At 48.6% G+C, this 21,329-nt stretch overlaps 2 protein-coding genes across 3 annotated transcripts in view; one reads left to right on the top strand and one right to left on the bottom strand.

The window, feature by feature from the left end:
- Positions 1-4,000: 4,000 nt before the first annotated feature.
- Positions 4,001-18,016, bottom strand: Gtf3c4 (general transcription factor IIIC subunit 4). Its single transcript, XM_090330864.1, has 5 exons — positions 17,573-18,016; positions 9,783-11,609; positions 6,819-6,949; positions 5,588-5,676; positions 4,001-4,515 (listed from the first exon to the last, which is right to left on the bottom strand). The coding sequence occupies exons 1-5, from the start codon at positions 17,915-17,917 to the stop codon at positions 4,451-4,453; spliced, it is 2,457 nt and encodes an 818-aa protein (XP_090186990.1). The 5' UTR covers positions 17,918-18,016; the 3' UTR covers positions 4,001-4,450.
- Positions 18,017-18,194: 178 nt separating this feature from the next.
- Ddx31 (DEAD-box helicase 31) overlaps positions 18,195-21,329 on the top strand; it is a 64,875-nt gene continuing 61,740 nt past the window's right edge. For both annotated transcript variants that reach the window (XM_090330862.1, XM_090330863.1), the window contains exon 1: positions 18,195-18,509. In XM_090330862.1, the coding sequence (XP_090186988.1) occupies positions 18,432-18,509 (78 nt within the window). In that variant the 5' untranslated portion in view covers positions 18,195-18,431. The remainder of the gene's footprint in view (positions 18,510-21,329) is intronic.

The following is a 21,329-nucleotide window of genomic DNA, read 5'->3' as shown; positions in this document are numbered from 1 at the left end:
AAGCTAGCACTCTGCAACTTGAGCCACAGCACCACTTCTGGCCTTTTCTATGTATGTGGTACCGAGGAATCGAACTAGGCAAGCACTCTACCACTAGGCCAAACTCCGGGCCCCTAACCTTTCACCTCCTTTCAGCCTAGTTTATCTATCAACTTTGGTACTAGCTCCAGCCCACATGAGCTAGAACATGAACAGCAGAAAAATGTCAGTTACCAATGAGCTTTGCCAGTGGGTCTGACATTGAAAAATAATTGGTAGTTTTGGCAGATATAATGACAGAGATTGCAGTGTGAGCAAGCGTAACAAGCCTTGCATTCTTACCTGGAGTGACAGGAACAAATGAACCCCAGTTATTCAGATGTTCAGATGTTGCCTGGTCAGACCCCAAATGCAGTTGAAAGCAGAAGACTTGCTTTCCCTGCCCCACGCAGGGCAGCCACTTCCTTTCTTCCAATTCTGAAAGTTATTAAGTGACAGCTGGTGGTGACTTGCAGGTCACCCAAAAGATGGGAACATTTAAGGCAGGTCTCCAGAGAGGCCACCAGGAGATGCCACTGCCACCCACTTCTCCAAGGAAGATCCACACTGTGGCCCTGAAGCCTAACACCTGGGGAAACCCAGGAATGTGTGAAGCCAACCAGCGTCCAGGGATAAGGAAGGCCTCTCCTGAGAACGGGTGTGGGTTTCTGGGCTGAGGCTGGCAAAAAGGACCCTGGACCAGGCCAATGAAAAGCCAGGTCCCAAGAAGAAAGCCACAGGGTTCACTCCACAAAAAGCCATCCAAGAGGCCTTTTAACTTACTTTGTATTACAGATTCTCAAGGAACACGTGGTGCTCTCAGTAAAAAAAAACAATGAAAGTTATAATTGGCAACAGCACAAAAGTAAGTACTCCATGGGTCCGGGAATTTGGCCTAGTGGTAGAATGCTTGCCTAGCACGCACAAAGACCTGGATTCGATACCTTGGTACCACATACATAGAAAAAACCAGAAGTGGTGCTATGGCTCAAGTGATAGAGCTCTAGCTTTGAGAAAACCCAAGGACAGTGTCCTGGCCCTGAGTTCAAGCCCCCAGGACTGGCAGCCAAAAAAAAAAAAAAAAAAAAAGTACTCCTACCTGATTTGACTAGAAGAAGTGAAATTAAACATGCCATGATTATCAAAGCTGCAACAGCTCTTCCCCAGGTTCCATGTTTACTGTCCTGGTGGTTGTAGTGAGACAGCTGTAGCCACTCATGACAGATTCCAATGAGGCTGGAAAACGAACCTGCTGACCTCTAAGGTTTAGATAAACACATCTCTGGAAATTACCACAAAAATGAGAAAAATAAGCAGAAGACTCCAGCAAATACACAATAAAACAGGAGAGACAAGACAACAATCTGAACAAAACACATTCCAGAGTGGTATCAGGCAGTGCCATTCAGGGCTTGTAAGCGACACAGCACTGCAGAAGTGCCAAGGCAAGGCGTGGCCTGCCCACGTCTTACCACATGTGCCTGTAGTCCTAGCTACTCAGGAAGCTGAGGGCAGAGGATCCTGGTTGAAAGCCAGCTAACGCAAGGAAGTCTGAGAATCCATCTCTAACTAGTAAAAAGTTAGGCTGGATGTGTAGCTGAAGCGATAAAGAGCAGTCACGTGTGAACAAGCAGAGGAAGTGTGAGGAAGTTCAAGCCTTGGAAAAAGGGGAGGGGGGAGCGCTAATGAACGGAGTAAAGAATTTCTTATTTTGTATTGTCCGTCCATCTCAATGGGCTCTGTCTAAACTACCAACTCGTACTACACTCCCTGGAAACCTAACACTGCGATTCCAGAAGGTCAGCTTGGGTTCTGCTCAGGGGCTCGGGAGGCTGCCTGGGCCCAGGAGGTTCTGCTCTCCTGGCTGCGCACCCACCAGAGCAGCAGGCCCTGCGGTCTCCACCAGGCACCCAGGTCAGCATTAAAAACATTCAATCCTGGAAGATAATCTTTTCCCTCTTCTGGGCACCAATGTCTGTTTATGGCATTTGAGAGCCACCTGGGCCATGAGTGGAGGAGTGGGGGAGGCCGGCTGCCATCTTTATGCGTAAGGAGCTGGGTCAGGATGTCTGGTGACACAGGACCACTAACAACATCACTCTGACAAGGCGGCCCTGGTCAGGAAGACACTGCTCTTGCCTCAAGCCACAGTCTGTTGTGCCGACCAGGCTCTTATATAGGACACAGTGCCTGGTGGAGAAACCTGAATCAAAGAAAGCAGCTCTCAGGAGCAGGAGAAGGAAGTTCATGACAGCCTGGGAGGGTACAAGTACAACAGGCTGAAGATTCCTCTGCACCAGCTACCCTAACGGGGCCATGCCATCACCTAAGGTCAGGAACCACTGAGGGAGTGGAAGCTCTTGTTCTGCAGTTAGGCTGGGAGTCCCTGGGCTTTGTGCCTGCTGGGTGAGCACGCTAACACGCTCCTGGCCCTTTTTTCTGGGTGTGCACTGGATGCTAGTCTTCAGCTTATTCTGCTCAAGACTGGTGCCCTAAACCACTTGAACCACAGCTCCACTTCAAGCTTTTTAGTTAATTGGAGGGAAGACTCTCAGAGACTTTCCTACCAAGGCTGGCTTTGAATGCAATCCTCAGATCTCAGCCTTGTGAGGTGTTAGGATAGGAGGCTGCAGTGAGCTTGAAATCAAGAGCAGTTTGGCTTTCAGCACAATGATTCAATGGGACGAGCGCTTCTGAGCTACTTTAACCGGCTCAGAGATGGCCAGTAAGGAAGGCCTGGGTCAGCCTCGCTGCTCCTGGAGGCACAGGAATTGTGCAGCTGCTGGCTGCCGAGAACACAGTGAAGTCTGTCTCTTCCTGAAGGTGTGGCAGCTCAAAGTACCTCATGCTGGTGAAGACCTGGCGAGTGGAGGGCCCAAACTTTAGGTAAGGCAGCTAACGCTTCAAAGTTCATTCAGAGACAATCAATCACCAAAACCTCACCTTGCAGACCACAAGGCCATTTCCAGCCATGATGAGCAGAAAGGAAGACTCACACTCAACAACAAAAACTAAATAGATCAAACTTTTTGGCTCCCCTACTTCAAGCACAGAAGACTGAAGTGAACTCAGAAAAAAAAAAAAAAATACACTGCCAGCTTGGAACCCACAGTGCTGGCAGTCCAGAGGAGAACTGCGACAGCAGGCGTCAGCCAGGGAAGGCATCATGGCAGAGGAAACATACAGAAACAGAGAAGCACGGGACTGAGGGAAGCGGAAGCCTGGAGCACAACGGTCATGGCTGAAGTGCCAGTCTGCAGTTGGGCAGCAGCAGCAGGAGCGCAGAGCTGGGCTCGCAGGGCTCTCGGGAGGACGTGGAGTAGTGGACGCACTGCTGATGTCACAGGCGTGGGCGCCCAGTGAGGGTGAGCATGCTGAGCAAGCTGGAGAAATGAAGAAGCTGGCCAGTTACCCTGAACGATGAACTCAAGGAACAGCGTCAGCTTTCCATGACACTGGGTGCTTAACCCTGCTGGGCTACATCTACCCAGACACAGGAGAGCCTCAGCAGCCTCGAGTCCTGTGTCCTGCCCCTGAAGGAGGCACACGCGTCCACAGAGCTCTCCCAGCCAGGCCTCTCTCCTCCTACACAACCTCCACACAGGATCACGGGCCATCAGTGGCTGCTCTCTTCCAGGACCCCAGCTCCTCGGGAAGCACGAGGTCCAGGACACTCGACAGCATGCCCTGGTCTCTCCTCACCACAGTGCTGCTGCCACCTCCAAGTGCCCTCCAGACACCCGCCCACCCCGCTGGTGACATTGCTCCTGCACTACTGCCGCTACCAAAGTCCCAGCCGCTGTCCAGACAGGAGCTTTGGCACACACAAGCAGGTACCAGATAATCACTGAAAACATCCATGTCAGACTTGATTCCAACCTCTTAAAAAGATGGTTTTAGGAAACCATTTTCCATATGCATGAAAACAAGTCACTGGGACAGAGTGACAGCTATTTACTGACAGCAAAGTTTCAGCCCACGCACTGTTTTAGATCATTTAATATGTTGGTTTATGGGATGCCAAGTGCTAACCAACCTAAGTTCTCTGGAGCCACATAGCAGTCCCAGACCAAAGCAAGGATTATCACCTACCGCAGCCCAGCAAACTCCTAGAGGTAAGAGGACATTCTTCCCTCCAAACTGCTTTAGTCAAAGACACTTGAACAGTAAGTGTTCCAGTCTAGATAAGGAGTTGGGGCTGGTGTTCACCGCAAAGCCTTAGACTCTCTGTATTGAAGGATTTGAAAGTTATACTTCAGCTCCTGGAGAGCACACAGCTGGATGTGCGCTTCCAAGGAGGCCTTGCTCTTTAGTCGGAGAGGGCTTCCTGTGTGCACCCCGTCACTCCACACACGCTCCTCAGGTTCTAGGGAGTTCTCTACAGCAGGGCTCGCACCCTTCCGACCACCACCACCATCACCACCACCGACACTCAGAAGACAGGAGAGTCACAGAAAGGGCAGGGGCTCTGCAGCAACCTCTTGATCCAGTCTGGATCTGCAAAAGGAAGACAGTGGGATTGAGCATTAGTCTCAGGCAGACCAAAAGATGGCTGGCTGGAGGAGAGACTGCCATCTGCTTCCAGCTCCGTGTCATGGACAGAGCACTCGCTCCTCTACTTTGATTCCTAAGTGAGGCCAGATGGAAGCCCGCAGGTGACAAAGCAGAAACATAAAGATGGAGATACGGATTTCTCAAACCTACACTTATTCAAGTTAAAAAAAAGGATATTCCTTATTCTTTTTGTCTGTCATGGGGCTTGAACTCTGGGCCTCATGGCACTGTTCTTGAGCTCTACCCTGAGCCACAGTGTCACTTCTGGTTTTCTGGTGGTTAATTGGAGATAAGAGTCTCACGGTCTTTAGTGCCTGGGCTGGCTTTGATCGTGATCCTCAGATCTTAGCTTTCTGAGTAGTTAGGATTACATAGGCGTGAGCCACCGCGCCCGGTGAATATTCCTTATCTAAGTGCAGAGTTCATAAGTTCATACACCATATTGGTGGGTTTTTTTTGCTTTTGGTCCTGGGGCTTGAACTCAGGGCCATGGCACTGTCTCTCAGCTTATTTTTCTCAAGGCTAGTGCTCTATCACTTGAGCCATAGCTTCACTTCCAGCTTTTTGGTAGTTAACTGGAGATAAAGAGTCCCATGGTCTTTCCTGCGGTGGCTGGCTTTGGACAGTGATTCTCAGGTCTCAGCCTTCTGAGTAACTAGAATTATAGGCACAAGCCACCGCGCCTGGCTTTGCTTTGTTTTTAAGACAGACTCTCAATATGTAGCCCAGGTCACCCTTGTATTCTTGGTTTTCCTGCCTCGGCCTGCTGACTGCTGGGATGACAGGCCTGTGTCACCGTGCTTAGCTCATATACTGCTAATGTCAAAATAATCTCTCATAAAATGGCAGTAATAGTAATTTTTCAAAAATGCCATTACGTGCAGAGACAAAAATAAGGTAACATTTCTATAAATGTGACCATCACTATAGAATAGAATGAGCTTGCTCTTCTCAACAGAATGCAACGTGAAGCAGCCTGGCGCTGGCCCTCCCACATGGCTCCATCGGCACTCACCTTCTGCAGTTGGGTGCCGGGCAATACTATCATGCAGCAAACACCTCCTGTAGATCAAGCTCTGGCAGGACTGGTAGGTTAAAAAGCACCTGCAAGTACAGACCGCACCGTCAGGGGAAAGGCACGCTGGAAAAGTAGCTGTCCCAACTGGCTCATTAAAATAAACTGGAACTACGTAAACAGTAGTGATGTTAAGGGGTAGGGACAGTGCTTGCCAGATAGTGGCAGTCATGTGGACACGGCGGGGTGGGCGCCAGCTGTCCTCTAGTGGGACTTACAGAATGATGCACCCACCTGGCACGGGGAGCAAGGCAAGGTGGGGAAACCAGTGGAGGAGGTCAGAAGAGAGGGGAAGAGGGGTGCCCAGGCTGTGTGCAGACTGGCAGCCACTGGAGACTTTCCTTTCTCTTCTAGGTGCTAGGGACTGAGCACAGGGCCTTAAATATATAGGAAGGGTTCTGTAACAGACCTACATCCCTGCCCTACTGGACAGCTTCCAGCACAGCCTGATCATCATGGATTCCCTGAGAACAGACTGGACGGCCTGGGGGGCCGGGGTGTGGGTGGGGGCTTCATTCACGAGTGACATGAGTGTGTTGAGCCAGGGCTGTGGAGATGGACGACATGGTGAGCAAACACCAGGTAAGGCACCTAAGGAATGTTCAGAAAAGGATGCTGGATGGGCAGGCAGTGAGGACACACGGGGCTAGAGACTGAGGGAAAGAAACAGATTGTCTGTGAGCAGCCCCGTGTGCTGGCAGCTGACAGGAAGACAGGCCCAAGGACAGACAGGAGAAGGTGAAAAAGAATCAGCAGAGACAACTGGAAACAAAACAAGAGAGCCAGTGAGCCCAGTGTCCCGAAAGGCAGGTGATGACGTACCTGGGGGTGACCGACTATCACACCCAGCTCACAGGAACTTACAAGGAGACAGGGAAAGGTTTCTTTTATTATAAAAATCAACAAGCAAAAACAAAAAAGTGTAGGCACACATGAAGGAAGGCATTATTTATAACACGACTTCAAAGAAAACAAGAGGACCAAAACACACCAAAAGCCTGACCATCAGCCCAGCAGCCCATGAAGCCCAGCCTGCTGCAGGAGTGCCCCGAGCCTCAGGACAGGCTGCAGGCTGAGCCCTCCTCTGGGAGGGTGGGCCCACCATGCCTACCTTGCACATGGGTATACCTGGTTTGTGCTGTACCAAGCTGAACAGCGAGTGGGAGCTTACCGGAGCCAGATGTGGCCGTTGGAACAGACAGCCTGCTTCCGATCTGTGAATGGCAAGATCTCCTTACACAGACTGCAGTGCTCAGGGAAGGTCTGCTTGTTCATCTTCTTGGAAATATGTCCAATCAGAACCTGGTAAGACACCGCAGGCGGCAGTGAGAGCTGAGCACAGGATCCAGAGCAAAGCTACTAAGATGAAGGGAGGATGACAGCTCCCGGGTCTGTACAAGCCATAGGAAATGACATTCCTACCAGCCAAGCTTGTTGTCCATAAAGTGCCAAAGCTGAACCTTCCACCACGGCCAACTAGCCAAATAAATGAAGTTCCTTTGCCTTCGGGGGCCCTGCAACACCTCACCCGTCAAGGGAAACTGTTCTGAAAATCGCACTCATTACTTGCCTTGTTCTGGTGGATTCTGAACATTCTTCTGTTAGGAGCAAGTGTTTTCCTATTATTTGTAACATTTACCTTTGTAGGAGTATGCGAATGCTAATCTTTACGAAGGTTTGTGAGCCACTCTAGCTACTCAGGAGGCTGAAATCTGAAGCCAGACCAAATACGAAAGTCTGTGAGATTCTTATCTCCAATTAAAAAGGAGAAGGCCAAAAGTGGAGTCTGTGGCTCAAGGGGGAAGACTCTTGAGTGGAAAAAGTCAAGTAAGAGTAAAAGGCCCTGAGTTCAAGCCTAGTACCAAGTAGGGAAAAAGGTTCATGAAATAGAAAATAAACAAGATTAGGGGCAGGGAGTCTGACCTAATGGTAGAGTGCTTCCCTAGCACACAAAAGCCTGGGTTCAATTCCTCTGTACCACATACATAGAAAAAGCTGGAAGTGGTGCTGTGGCTCAAGTGGTAAAACTCTAGCCTCGAGAAAGCTCAAGGACAGTGCTCAGGCCCTGAGGTCAAGCCCCAGGACTGGTGCACACACACACACACACGTGTGTGCGCACACACAATCAAGATTAAACACCCCCCTCCACACACAATGGCTATGTCACTGGAAGGCATAGACACACCAAATCCTAAGAGCCATCTCTTCTAGCAAATCATGTCCTTCAAAGTCCTAATGCATCCATTCACACCCAAGTAAGTCTTGTGGAAGAATTCATTAAATTTTAGTTTAGAAGTTAATTCACTAACACTAATTTCTTTATAAGTTTCAAAAGTCTAGACACTTTACCTCTTTGGTATGTAATTTACAAATTTAAAGCCCATTACTTTTGATGTCTTTGTTTTCTAGCCTTACGAGTTCTAATTGCTGGTCCCTCATACCCTCAATTCTTCTTCTCTAGACAGGCCAAACATCTTACAGTGGTTCAGAGTTGAATATGGCTCAGTTTTCCCCAGGAGAGAAGTGCTGACCTTTCCACAAGGAAGGGCTGCCTCACTCTGCACTGGACGGCCTTGATCATGGAAGCCAATTGCTTGACTCATCATGCACTATCAATGGGATGACAGTCAGGACAACCACTGGTCTCAGGGGACAAAACCTCTCAACGTTCCCACACAGAAAGCACAGGCACACATACACTAGATAAGCACACATTGTATCTGTGGCATTAACATTCCATGAGCAGGAGACAATTTAGGGGAGAAAGGGGGCTCCAGGGGCAGCTGAGAATTAAACTATACTAGTGTGCCATCCTGAGTGAGAAATGACTTACAACTTCTAGTAAAACCAACATCCTGGGTTAAAAAGACCCTACTTATGTACACAGATTTTCAAGACATGAACTGCATGGTCTTCAATCAGACCTCAGTTGATCCAGAAGGGTAGGGTTCATTCTCCCATTGTACTAATGTGTCTCTGTTAGAACCACATAGCTAACGAACATATGTTTCCCAGCTCCCAGTACCTGAACCAGAATTCCAGACCAATATAGAGAAGCTTCACGACTTACAGTCTAAAATATGTAAGTAGCTAGTATCTCATTCTCTTATCAATAACCCCAATAGTCTCAAGACACAGTGAGCACCAGAATGCTCTTACAATCTAGAACATAGGGCAACAATGAAAGGCCGACTTGGAAGTTTGACCAGGACCCCTCACTACTTTTAGGGTCACTATATACATTCCAGGAGTAGCAATTTTAGGGGCGTACAAACATATTTTCCAAGGATTTGCAACAAGTAATTTGTGAATGATTTAACATTAGAAATTGAAATAAGTGTTTTCAATTAACATTTTAAATAAGATTTCAGGCAATGTCAATCTTCCAAGTAAAATGAACACTTTTGTGGTTTTGAGTATTTGAGTACACGGCATGCTCCTTGGAGCAATGGTTTTAGCAGCTGTGAGAAAGTTCCCCTGACCAAGTCTGAAAGACAAAGGTAAGAGTTTCTTTTTTGCAGAAATTCGCAGAATCCACAGAATGATAATGCACGCTGGGTACTTTGGAGCACAGCGTGTACTCTGCTCCCTAAGCCTGGAGCCCTAGTGGTCTCTTAGGGACCTTGAGCTATGCAATACATTTTAACAATACTGTAGGACTGTCCCAGTACCAAAATAAAGATAATGCCCAATTTTTGTGAAATTGAGATGTGTTTCCTTTTATGCTCTCCTTGACAAAATCAGACCTTCTCAAGTGCTTTCAGACAGAAAGGACTCTGTGCCCCCCACAGACTCTTTGTAAGACAGGAGGGAGGGCGGCAAAGGTGGGCATCTCCTCTGTGACTGCCCATCGCAGACCACTGTGCTAAGGGTAGCCTCCAGCTCATCCACAGCCTGGTAATCTCATTGGCGAGCACTGCGCGTCAGTCAAGGCCACAGCCAGATGAAGGATGAAAACATTCTTTGTGTGCTATGAATAGGTTCTTGACACTAATCTACATTTCTTATTCATTCTCCTGTACCTCATGCCAACCAATTGCCTCAAAAAATGTCAAAGCAAAAGCTGAGTTTTTCTCTCAGGAAGAAAGCAGAGCATTCTGATCGCTAGCCTGCAGTTTTGGTAATGAACACCTACCCGTGCTGTTCTGTCATCGTACTCCTCATCAGACATCAGAAAGTTACAGAGGCCCCTGGTGGGGATGCTGGTGTTTTCTGTGATCCAGGTGTGCAGGTACACTTCTCCTAGGACGCGCTTCATGTGTTCCCTGGTCAGGTGCATCTCCACCGCCTCAATCTTCCCCTGGACCTCCAGGAGCTTCTCCTCTACAGGCTCTTGGCTTCCGCCGTCCCCCGTCAGAGGAAGTGTGTCATCAGTGGCATCCTCCCCGTCACCCTCTTTGCTCTTCTCCTGCAGGGCTGCCTTAGGCCCCTGCTTGGAAGAAGCTCCTTCCTCTTGCTGTTCGTCCTCGGCATTGCCTGCCCCAGGTGAGTCAACCAGTAAGATTTTTGAGTCTTCGTGGGTGGGTTTCCATAAGGCTTCCGAGGGGGCCTTCTGCATTGACTGATATAAAATCCTCAGAAGGAAAAGCTTAAAACGCCAGAAATAGGTGGCCCCACTGCTTTCAATCTTTTTTTCCAGAGCTTCATGTAAAAATTGAGGGATATGCTTATCTTTTAATATTTTCCAGCGTACAAGGTCTAGTAAATCGACCTGCTTAAAGAGATTCTGAACCGAAGACTCCAGGAGCTGAGCAGCAGCCTCTTCAAAGGTTTTCAGAGTAACAAACTGGACTTGGTAGTTTTTGTTGACAGGATGGAGGCCGTTGGCCATGCCCTCTGTTGTGATGATGGCCAGGTAAGCACCGCAGGGGCTCACGGCAATCCCGTGAGTCCTCACAGAGCCAAACACATCGGACAGTTTAATTAACTGGTGTTCAAACTTCAATGCGACATCTGTGAAAATGGGAATCAACTGCCTCACCTTCCCATCACTGGAGCAGGTGTACACTGTTCCATTCTGCTTGTCTGCAGTCATGGACACAATGGGCAGAGAATGAAGGCCTGTGACATGGGAATTGTGTACATTCAGACCTGCCTTGGAGATCAGAAGAAGACACCAGAATACATAGGAGCCTCGGGCAGCCACCACCAAACTACAGCTACACTTCTGGTAAGGGTGATAGAGAGGCACACATTTGATGCTGTGCACAGGCAATTGGTCCATTTCTTTCCACAAAACAACAGGCTGCCTTAAAGTGAAATAGCCTTTCACTGCTTTGAGATTGACAGGGAGAATTTTGACAGGTCCAAAAGCACTCCCTACAATAAGGCCGCTCATTTTGCGGTTATTGTGCTCATATTCCCACCAAAACAAAACACTGGGAGAGCTGATTCCTGACTCGATCGTGTTGCACGAAGAGATGGACTCCTTTCCCACAAAGGGCAGCTGGAACTGCCATACCGCAATGTTGCCATTCTCGAAGAGCACGGCTAGCAGCACACTGCCCACATCCCGGCACTCGTTGTTGTGCTGGACTTGCTGAGTGGTGCAGATGCCTGACCACTCCATTCTCACTGGGGTCTGCATGCTGTGTCTCCTCTGGAACTCAGCAAAATCCCCAAGATGGTTTCCCGGGGCCTCGTTCTTAGAAAGCCTATAGCTGGCCTCAAAAAGTCGCTCTCCGTAAATCTCAGTTAGGTCTGCCAGCTGGACCCACTGGAGTCTGTTGAGGTTTGCCTGGACGGTCAGGCGATTGTCCATGGTCAGTGCGGCTAGAAGGCACCTGCCATTCACATCACAACCCACAGGAGACCAGCTAGTGTACTTAAACCCTCGCATGGGCGGCAAGGCCTTGCCATCGGGATTAAACACTCTGTCCAACATGAAAGTCTGGCTGATGGTAGGGTCTCGAGAGTTGGCAAATTTCTCCTTGCACTCAGCAACTTCTGTTTTTGAGCCAACCTGAAAATGAAATATAGAAACAACCAGATAAATTTTCACCTTTATTTAAATCACATCAATATGCACAGTCTTTTTTTTTTAAATCAAATCTTGATGTAATATGCACTTAAGATACCCAAGTATCCCGGTAATGTCTGTCTAAATCTCAGCACCTGGGAGGCTGAGGCAGGAAAATCAAGAGTTTGAGGATAGCTTGAGTTACAGGCTACAATCCTACCTCAAAAAAAAAAAAAAAAAAAATCCCCAACCTGGTTCAACCAATCACAAAGCTGAAAGGCTGTGGCTCAAGTGGTAGAATGCTAGCCTTGAGCAAAAGAGCTTGGGGATGGCACCCAGACTCAGAGCTCAAGCCCCAGGATCAAGGGGAAAAAATATCCCCAAATAGATAGATAATAAAATGTCTAAAGAATAAATGAGTAGTCACTAAGTAAATGACAATTCTTTTTAAAGGATCAGAATAAATGTCATTTTTCATGGGCTGGTTCCCATACTCTTCTCAGAACTGACAAGAAGAAACAGAGTTGACTCTTCAGGGTAAACAGCACTTTGCTGAGCTACTTACAAAGCAATAAAGGTCTTAATATCCATCTTTGATACTAGATATTTAGATATTTACAATATACTTGCAACATAAATGTCAGATTTTTTCATCTGCTATTCCCATTACACACACACACACACACACACACACACACCCGCCAAGGCCAGCCACCTTGTCTGTTCTTGCTGTAGTATAAGATGGCTGCGACCAGACTGCTCCTCTCTGTGGGCTCTTGGGGGGGGACATTGTTCGGTGTCCCTGCTTGTGCTGGTTCCCTACCCATCTATCCTACCCAGTCTAACCCTCTCTGCAAGGTCTGAGGTCATCCTAGCTTTTCTCATTTTTCCCTCAGATCCAAAATAAATCTCTAACAGCATCCAGCTACAACTACTTTAAAAAAATTTTAGAGGGACATTAACAGTGAAAAAAGACATAAATGACTAAAGAGCAGAAGTCAATCAAAACATGGTTTCTGTTATGCTGGAAGGGAGAACTTGACCCACTGTCTTTAGAGAAAAGAACAAAGAAGAAAAACTTTTGATTCCTTTTTAGTGTCAGTCTCTTTGGGGGGGGGGGAGGGCTGGTACTGGATTCTGCACTCAGTCTCATGCTAGGTAGGCACTCTACTGCTTGAGCCATGCCTCCAGCCCTGTTTTTTTTGCCAGTCCTGGGGCTTGAACTCAGGGCCTTGGCACTGTCCTTGAACGTTCTCAAAGCTAGTGCTCTTCCTCTTGAGCCACAGCACCACTTGATTTTCTGGTGGTTAATTTCCTACCTGGGCTGGCTTTGAATCCTGATCCTCAGATCTCAGCCTCCCGAGGAGCTAGGATTACAGGAGTGAGCCACCAGCACCCAGCTAGCCTTTGTTACTGAACCCTAACCACTCAGTTGTTCCCAGAGAAAGAACTCTGTGGCCAAAACACTTTCGGACATGCTAAACACAATATGCCACTCTGACAAGTCACAGGAGTCATGGAGTGCCTTAGCCAGAAAACTACTGTATAAAGAGAGGAACACTTTTTAAAAATCCAACATTTGGCTGGCACGATGGCTCACACCTGTAATCTCAGCTACTCAGGAGGCTGAGATCTGAGGATCGCAGCTCAAAGCCAGCCTGAGCACTAAAGACCATGAGATTCTTATTTCCAATTAACCACTAGAAAACCGGAAGTTGGGCTGTGGCTCAAGGGGTAGGGTGGAAGCGTTGAGCTGAAGAGCTCAGGGACAGCGCCTAGGCCTAGAGTTCAAGCCCCACGACAAAAAGAAAAAAGAAAGAAGAAGAAGGAAAAAAAAAAAAACCACACAAAATGACCGCAGAACCAAAAGTAAACTTGCAAATTTTGTAACCCAAAGCAGCAACGCAAGAAGAATAAAGGACACTCAAGAGAGCCTCTGTCCTGTCCCTCTCACTTAAGGCAGACTTCTTGGCAGGATGGAGAAAATCACAGATTTTAACAAGCAGGGAAAAGCCTGATAGGTGGTTTTGTGCAGTAAACTCTAGCACAATACACTCCAATTAGGTTAATCTACTACACTTCCTCCAACTCTCCCCAGCACAAAACTAGTTATCAAAACAAGTACTAAGGAGCTTATATACTCCAGTGCCCAGAGGCCTGCCCCAAGTCAATCATGTGACTATCAAGTAAATAGTACTAACAGCTAAAGTACTCTGTGGGAAGACAGAGACAGTTCTTTCTAAACTGATGTACAATAGTGTACAAGTAGGGTTTCGAACTGACCCCAACAGTATACACTAAATCAGTAGCCCAATGGGAAGAAAGACTGTGATAGCCAGACACTGATGTCTCACACTTGTAATCCTAGCTACTCAGGAGGCTGAGATCTAAGGGTCAAGGTTCAAAGCCAGCCTGGGCACAAAAGGACCAGAGACTCTTATCTCCAATTAACCACCAGAAAAGGGGAAGTGGGGCTTGGCTCAAGGGTAGACAGTAGCCTTGAGCTGAAGAGCTCAGGGACAGCGCCCAGGCCAAGTTCAAGCCCCATGACCCATGAAAGAAAGAAAGAAAGAAAGAAAGAAAGAAAGAAAGAAAGAAAGAAAGAAAGACAGACTGTAACATATCCTTAAATAACTATTTCATTGCTTTCCCAGATTTCTGTTATTCAGCTTTATATTCCATAACCTCAGTACCCAAGATAGTAACTTACAGGCAGCTGCTAGATAACATCTGACTTGTTATTTAGCTGCCCAATTTTCTAAATCCAAACAGCAGCCTCATAGAGCAAAAGCTTCAAAAGGGCTGGACAACCAGTGTTTCAGCAATGCCACACAATGACACTGAGGTCCAGTGATTTTTGGGTTGAAGCAAAAGCAAAGTGGGCAGCACAGAGTAGATTCCAATTCCCAGGACACCCAAAGGGTAGTACATCAAAACACTCATTTCTTTACATCCCTATCTTTACCCCCCCCCCCGAAAAGCTTTTTCAACAGGTTCTTTATCAATTATCAAAGGGCTATATGAAAGTTATTACTAGTTAAACAGGATTTGTGGCATGTGTCAAAAGTGGAAAATAGTCAATTTTTTAATTAAAACACTTAGTATACTGTCTTCGCAGAAACACCCATAATTAACCCAAACTTTTTTTTTTTTTTTTTTTTTTTGTGGTTCATGGAGCTTGAACTCTGGGCCTGGGCACTGTCCCTGAGCACTTCAGCTCAAGGCTACTGCCCTACCCTGAGCCACAGCCCCACTTCCCATTTTCCAGTAATTACTTGGACCTTATAAGAGTCCCATGGGCTTTAGTACCCAGGCTGGCTTTGAACAGAGATCCTCCTCCGATCTCAGCCTCCTGAGTAGATAGGATTATAGGCGTGAGCTGCACCGTATCAACTGGCTTTTGTAGAACCCTACCCCTTCCTCCACCCGCCTTGTGAGGCTTGGACTCTGGGCTGGGCACTGTTAGGAGCTCTTCTGCTCAAGGTTACAGCCTAGCCCAGTACCACCCAACCCCTGGACCTGGGCGTTGTCCCTAAGCTCTTCAGCTTAAGGCCAAACCCGCTTTAGTTCTGTTGGTTAATTGGCAGTAAGAGTTTCTTGGCTTTATCTGCTTTCAAACATGGGTCATCAGATCTCAGCCTTCAGAGTAACAAAAGAATCACAGGGAGCCACCATCAGCAGGCTGTTTTATTTACTTATCTTGAGACACTTACATACTCAAAGTGATACAAGGTATACATGTTTTTGAAAACCTAAACAATGTAGTCTTTATTATTCTTTCTCCTTTACAGACAGGCCTCCCAAGGGACCAATCTCTAATCCCCTATCTTATCCTATTGGAACTAATCACCTCACTGCCTATAGCCCAGGTAGACACCAGTTCCTAAACCTACCAGGTCCCTTAGGGGACAGCACCTAAGGGGCTTCTTGGACTGAGGCCAACTTTCTCAGGCTGCCCCTCAGTTACTAAACTGGCCTCCTTTACTCTCTCTGACTCTAGAAGCGCTACCTACCTGAGCTCATTTGTTGACTACGCATGACCACGCAAACAGTTATGCCTATAAATTAAGGTTCATGTATGGAGATGGCAGAAGGCCCTTTCCTTCTTTGAGAAACCAAACACTACGTTCTTAAGACTGCTACAGATTCAACCTCCAGATGACCTCCCTGACATAAACACCTTCCCTCACTATTCCTTCCCATCTTTAAATGTGTCTCTGCAGAGGATTGCTAGCAAGTGTCCAACTGATTTACTTACACTTAAACCAATTCATTCATATCTACAAGAAATATGAGTATTTACTCATCTCATTCAAGTTCATTAATGACCTAAAACTCATGCAGGTTCAGGCAGCACAGACCTGTAATCCCAGCACTCTGGAGATAGGTACAAGGAGACTGGGAGTTCAAGGCCAGCCCAGGCTACATAGTGAGATGTGGCCTCAAAAAAATAAAATCAAATTTGGCATCAGTGGTTCATACCTGTAATCCTGGCTATTCAGGGGGCTGAGAACTAAGGATCTAAACCAGCTCTGATCAGACTCTTGAAGGTGTGATTCAAGTGTCAGGGCCCTAGCCCTCAACAGAAAAAGCTAACCAAGAGCAGTAAGTTCTTGGTTCAAGCTACAGTACCAAGTACTGTACAAGCACAAGCACAGGCTTGCATACAAGTTTAAATAACCTAATTCAACATTAAGCCGTGATTGAAACTTAAGTGTGCTGGCCCTCTAACCACAACAGCCAATAACTGGAAATGGCAGCTCTGAGTAGAAATTCAGAAAAACTGGTACTGCTTAGTACTATCTATTCACGATTTGGCAAGGAGTGTAAGCTCCAGGAGGGCAAGGACTTTGGTACATGGTTCTATTTTCAAAACCATGAGCATACACCTTGGCAGATCACCCACTGAATTTGCATGCAGATGTAGGCAGAAAATATAGAAAGCTTTTGTTTAAGTTACTGAAATGTACAATATGGCTTACTACTTTTGAAAACTGAGTTTGAAAATGGTGATATTAAAATAGTAAAACCTAACCAGGCAGTGGTAGCTCCTGTCTGTAACCCTAGACACTGAGAAGGCTGAGATCTGAGGATCAAGGTTTGAAGCAAACTGGGACAGGAGAGTCTGTGAATCTAAGCTCCAATTACCCAACAAAAAGTTAGTGAAACCAGTAAGCTCAAGAGATAGAGCACAAGCTTTGAACGAAGAAGCTAACTTTAGGATAGCGCTGAGGCCTGGAGTTAAAGACCCATGACCTGCATCAAATAAAACAGCCCCATAAAACTTTAGAAACTCACAAGTTCTGAAGTAAACTTTTGATGGGGGGGTGGGATGGGGGTGAGAGCTGAAAGCAATGAATTTAGAGACCTCTGACTTGCAGTTTAATCCCAGCCTTTGTTTGCAGAAGCTTTAACCTTCCAATTTACCTCCTTAAAGACTATGGCTAGCGAGCAACTACAGCACAGGTCAGTGTTGACCTATCTCTCCAAGGTGAGACACGGGACCATTCACAATACAACTATTCAAACCCGTGAGACAATGAATGGACCAGCTTCCCGACTCCAAAGCAAAAGAGGCGCGAGAGGAGGGCCCAACACGGTAAACAAAGCCAGCCCAGGGCCTCCGAGAGAGTCCGCCCCAGACAATAGGAGCCAGGTCCCGAGTTGGGTCCACTGGGGGTGGAGTCTCAGAAAGCACCCGGGAGCAATCGGAGATAGCTAGCCGCGCGCCAGAAGCTGGGGCGCAGCGAGGGTTGGCGGGAGCGGGTCCTGAGGGACGGGGACGGATGTGATCCGGGGAAACGGCGGCGCCACCAGCGGCAAAGGCTTTCTCCTTAAAGCTGAGGCGACCCTGACCCTTCTCAACCCCCGAGGTTGTGCGCCCGGGGCGTCGCGGCGCGGCGGCGGGCCGGGGGCCACTCGGGGCGGGAGGCCTGGCCCCGGGAGGGCGGTCGAGGGCGGCTTACTTTGAGGAGGCAGCTGTTGAGAGGAGCGGGCACCGAGGTGCGGTGGATCACCAGGTCCTGGCCCGGGTTGTGCACGTCGCAGATGAGCTCCAGCACGGCGACGCTGCGGGCCGTGGACACCGACACGCGGTGGTCTTCCGACCAGGCCAGCGGCTCCAGGCCGCTCACCGGGTACTGCAGCCTCACGGCCTGCTCCCGCCGAGTCACCATGAGGCGGAACGCGGCGCTGGGCCCAGGGGCCGCGTCCGCCGCCGCCTCCTTCCCACCCCCGTCGCCCTCCTCCTCCCCGGCCGGCGCGGGCCCGTCGTCCTCGGGCTCCATCTGGACCTGCTCGGCCGCGTCCATCTTTCCTCACTGAGCGCAGAGCTGGGGCTTCCCCGGCGCGCCGAAGCCGCGTCGCCGTCCCGCGGCCGCCTGCAGCACCGCAGCCGCCACCCCCAGCGCCCTCCGCGGCGGTTTTTCTCCCCGCAGGCCCCGAGCGCCGCCGAGCCAGGAAGGACCCCGCCGTTGCCGGGCAACGCGGCCCTGCCAGGTGGCCACGGAGCTGCCTGTCTGGAGAGCGGGCCGCCGAGCGGGAGCGCGCGGAGCGCGGCCTCGAGGACTCCCCCTCCCGGCCGCCGAGCCCGGTCCTGCCGCGGACCCCGGCCCGCGCGCTGCGCGCAGGTTACCACGGGGAGCAAGCGGCGGCCGTCGACGCGACGACACGCGGCCTCTGCATTCTCCGAGCTCCGCGGGACCGGCCCTGCCGCGCCTCTCCGGCCGTAGTCGGGGCCCGGAAGGGGCGGCGGCGCCCGGGCTCCGCGGGGTCCTCGCGTCCACGTGCGCCGCAGCTGCCGGGCCGGGGCGCGGGGCTCCGGCCATGGCCGCCCCGCGCGGTTCGCCCCTCCACCGGGCCCCCAGGACGGCCTCCGGATCCCCCGGCGCCCCGCCGAGGAGGGTGAGTTCCGGCCTGGCCCGCGGCGCGCGGCGCGCGAGCTGCCGCCCGGCCCGGGGCGCGGGACGCCGGGGGACCCGTCGGGGAGGGCGGATGGATGCAGGAGCGCGGAACGTGAGGCTGGGCGCGAGCCTGGGGTCCGGGGTCTGTTCCGAGAGGGGTTTTGGTTTTTTAATGGCATAGTTGTCACCCAGGTGCAGTGTAGGCGACGACAGTTAACCCAAGCCAGGGAGCAGAAAGTTAGTTTCCAGGGGGTCGGGAAAGTCTGTTGTGAAGCAGTAAATTAGAAACGAAAGACACAGTTTGCTGTGGGAGGTTTGAGTTTCTCTTCCCGAAAAGCCACGTGTGTGATTTCCTTGAAAAATCAATTGTCAGAGTCAGTTAGGGTCAGCCGGGTGTGTTGAACATGACATTTCTTGACGTCCTGTGAACACACCCATCTCATCCCCACTGTTCAGATTCTTTTTGGTAATTTATGTATTTGTAATAAGCCTTGGGAATAAGAGATCTTCTGTCAGCGCATGAGGTAGCCAGATCTATTTGGGAAGAGAAATAGATGAAAGAAGAGGTACTGGGGTGCAGGTGGAGGGATGGACCGATCACAGCAGTAGGGTAGACCTGAGATGAGAGGCCAGCTTTACAACATACTAGGTATATGACCTTATCCATTCAGAAACAAGAAGGATAATTTTTTCTTCATGAGGTTATTGTGAGGATTTAATGAAGGACTATACATTGAGTCAGTTCATGGAAACAGTTGGTAAGTCTCAGCACCAGCTACACCAGGAAGTCAGTAGAATGCTTGTGTCATGTAGAGTCTAAGAACTAACTTACAGGATGCTCTTGCTAAAACATTATGGGGGGCTGGGGCTAGTTCAGTGATACAGCACTTGCCTGTCATGGAGATACTGGAACTCTATCCCAACAACATCTCCAAATGTATATTGAATAGACTGAATGAGTAAGTATAGATTGAGCTTGTGATTGCTTAATCCGCCATAATTTTTTTCATATATTTTTATTGTAATTAATGGAAGGGTTACATTATATTCACCAGGTAGAAGGTGCATTACTTCACATACATTGATACCCTTTCTTGCATCTTGGTCCTGGGGCTTGAATTCAGGGCCTGTGAGCACTGTCCCTGAGCTTCTTTTCTTTAGGGCTAGCACTCTATCACTTGAGCTGCAGCACCACTTCTGGCCTTTTCTGTGTATGTGGTACTGGGGAATTGAACCCGGGTCTTCATGCATGCTAGGCAAGCATTCTACCACTAGGCCACACTCCCATTATTATTCCATTCAGAGGCTTTGTGTACATCTATTCTTTGGTTAATGATGTGACTAGAAATCGTGTATACTCTCACTAGAAGTGCTAGTAGCCTGGACTCAAAATGTGTAGCTAACGGACTGGGTTTGAAGGACTTTGACAGGAAAATTATGTGTGAGATCCTAACAGTGTGTAGACTATCGTCTAAGGCTATTTTCTGATTATTCAGGTAATGCAAGTTCATGTTAGAAAATTTGAGAAGAATCACAGTCACAGTACTCAGAGATAATTCTTGTTAGCATTTTGATATGTATCCTTAAAAACCACAACTCATAAAGGAATCAAACCACATCATTTTTTCTATCAAGTAGAATACAACTAATAAGGCATTGGAGCATCGTTGTCAGGAAGCTGACATGGAGAGGAATAATGCCTGGGGAAAGCATGGTTCCCTCAGTGATCCGGACAAATGACCTCACATCTATGTCTTCATGTACTCTCTTAAAATAAGTTATCGGTGTCTGCAGTAGTAAGTGAGATAACTTGTAAGTACCAAGAAAACTGCGAGACACACAATTACTACACAGCATCTCAAACTCAAGCCTGGCGGTCTCAAGAGATCCTCCCCATAATCTTTCAGAGGTGCACAAACAAGACCTAGAGAGAGATGACTTGCTAACATGCAGCTCATTCTTAGAAAATCCAGTTATGTCCTTGATTCTTTTCTATTCAACTGCCACCTTCTCTTCCTTCCCTACTCCTCCTCGCCACAGGTCATGTTTGTCTCTCTCTTGCTATCTCTACTCTCTCCCTCTCTTGCTTTTGCTCCTATAGTTCTTTCCACAAACCTATTTTATCAATTCAGATTTGGATTTATGGTTTTGTACTTTGATCTCTTCTACTAGTCTGTAGCTTCTTTAGGGTGTTGGCTAATGTTTAAACTGTATGTTTAGAACCAGGTACTTGATAAATGCTGAATGAATACATTGTAGTTGGGGTGGCTGGAGCAAAAAGGGAGCAGTATGGAGATGGTGGCAACATTATGTATCGAGTGCTTATTTTGTGCTAGACATGGGCCTTGTAAGGGAAGCAGCGCTGTGCAAGCCAGTCTGGCCTTTTTTTTTCTTTTTTTCCAGTCCTGGTGCTTGAACTCAGGGCCTGAGTACTGTCCCTGGGCTTTCTCAAGGCTAGAGCTCTACCACTGAGCCACAGCACCAGTTCTGTGGTTTTTCTGTGTATGTGGTACCGAGGAATTGAACCTGGGTCTTTTTGTGCTTGCTATGCAAGCACTCTACCACGAGGCCAAACTCCCATCCCTGGGCCTTTTCTTTAGGGAGTTGACAGTCCAGTGGGCAGGTGACTGTTGGTCATTGTGCTGAATGCTACAAAGGAGAGCACAGAGCTGGGAGGTCAGGTGAGGCCCTTTTGAGGACGGAGTGAGAAAGCCTGCAACTGAAGGTGAGTCACGCTCGCCAGCCAAAAGGAGGTTGGAGTCCAGGATAAGGTGAGGCCATGTGTGAAGGCTTGAGGAGAGAAGGAGAATGATGCCTTTTA

Source organism: Megascapheus bottae, chromosome 3 (genome assembly GCF_031878675.1).
Source record: "Megascapheus bottae isolate mThoBot1 chromosome 3, mThoBot2.hap1, whole genome shotgun sequence".
NCBI lineage: Eukaryota > Metazoa > Chordata > Mammalia > Rodentia > Geomyidae > Megascapheus > Megascapheus bottae.
The sequence above is the reverse complement of the archived record's forward strand: the minus strand, read 5'-3'. Positions and strand labels throughout refer to the sequence as shown.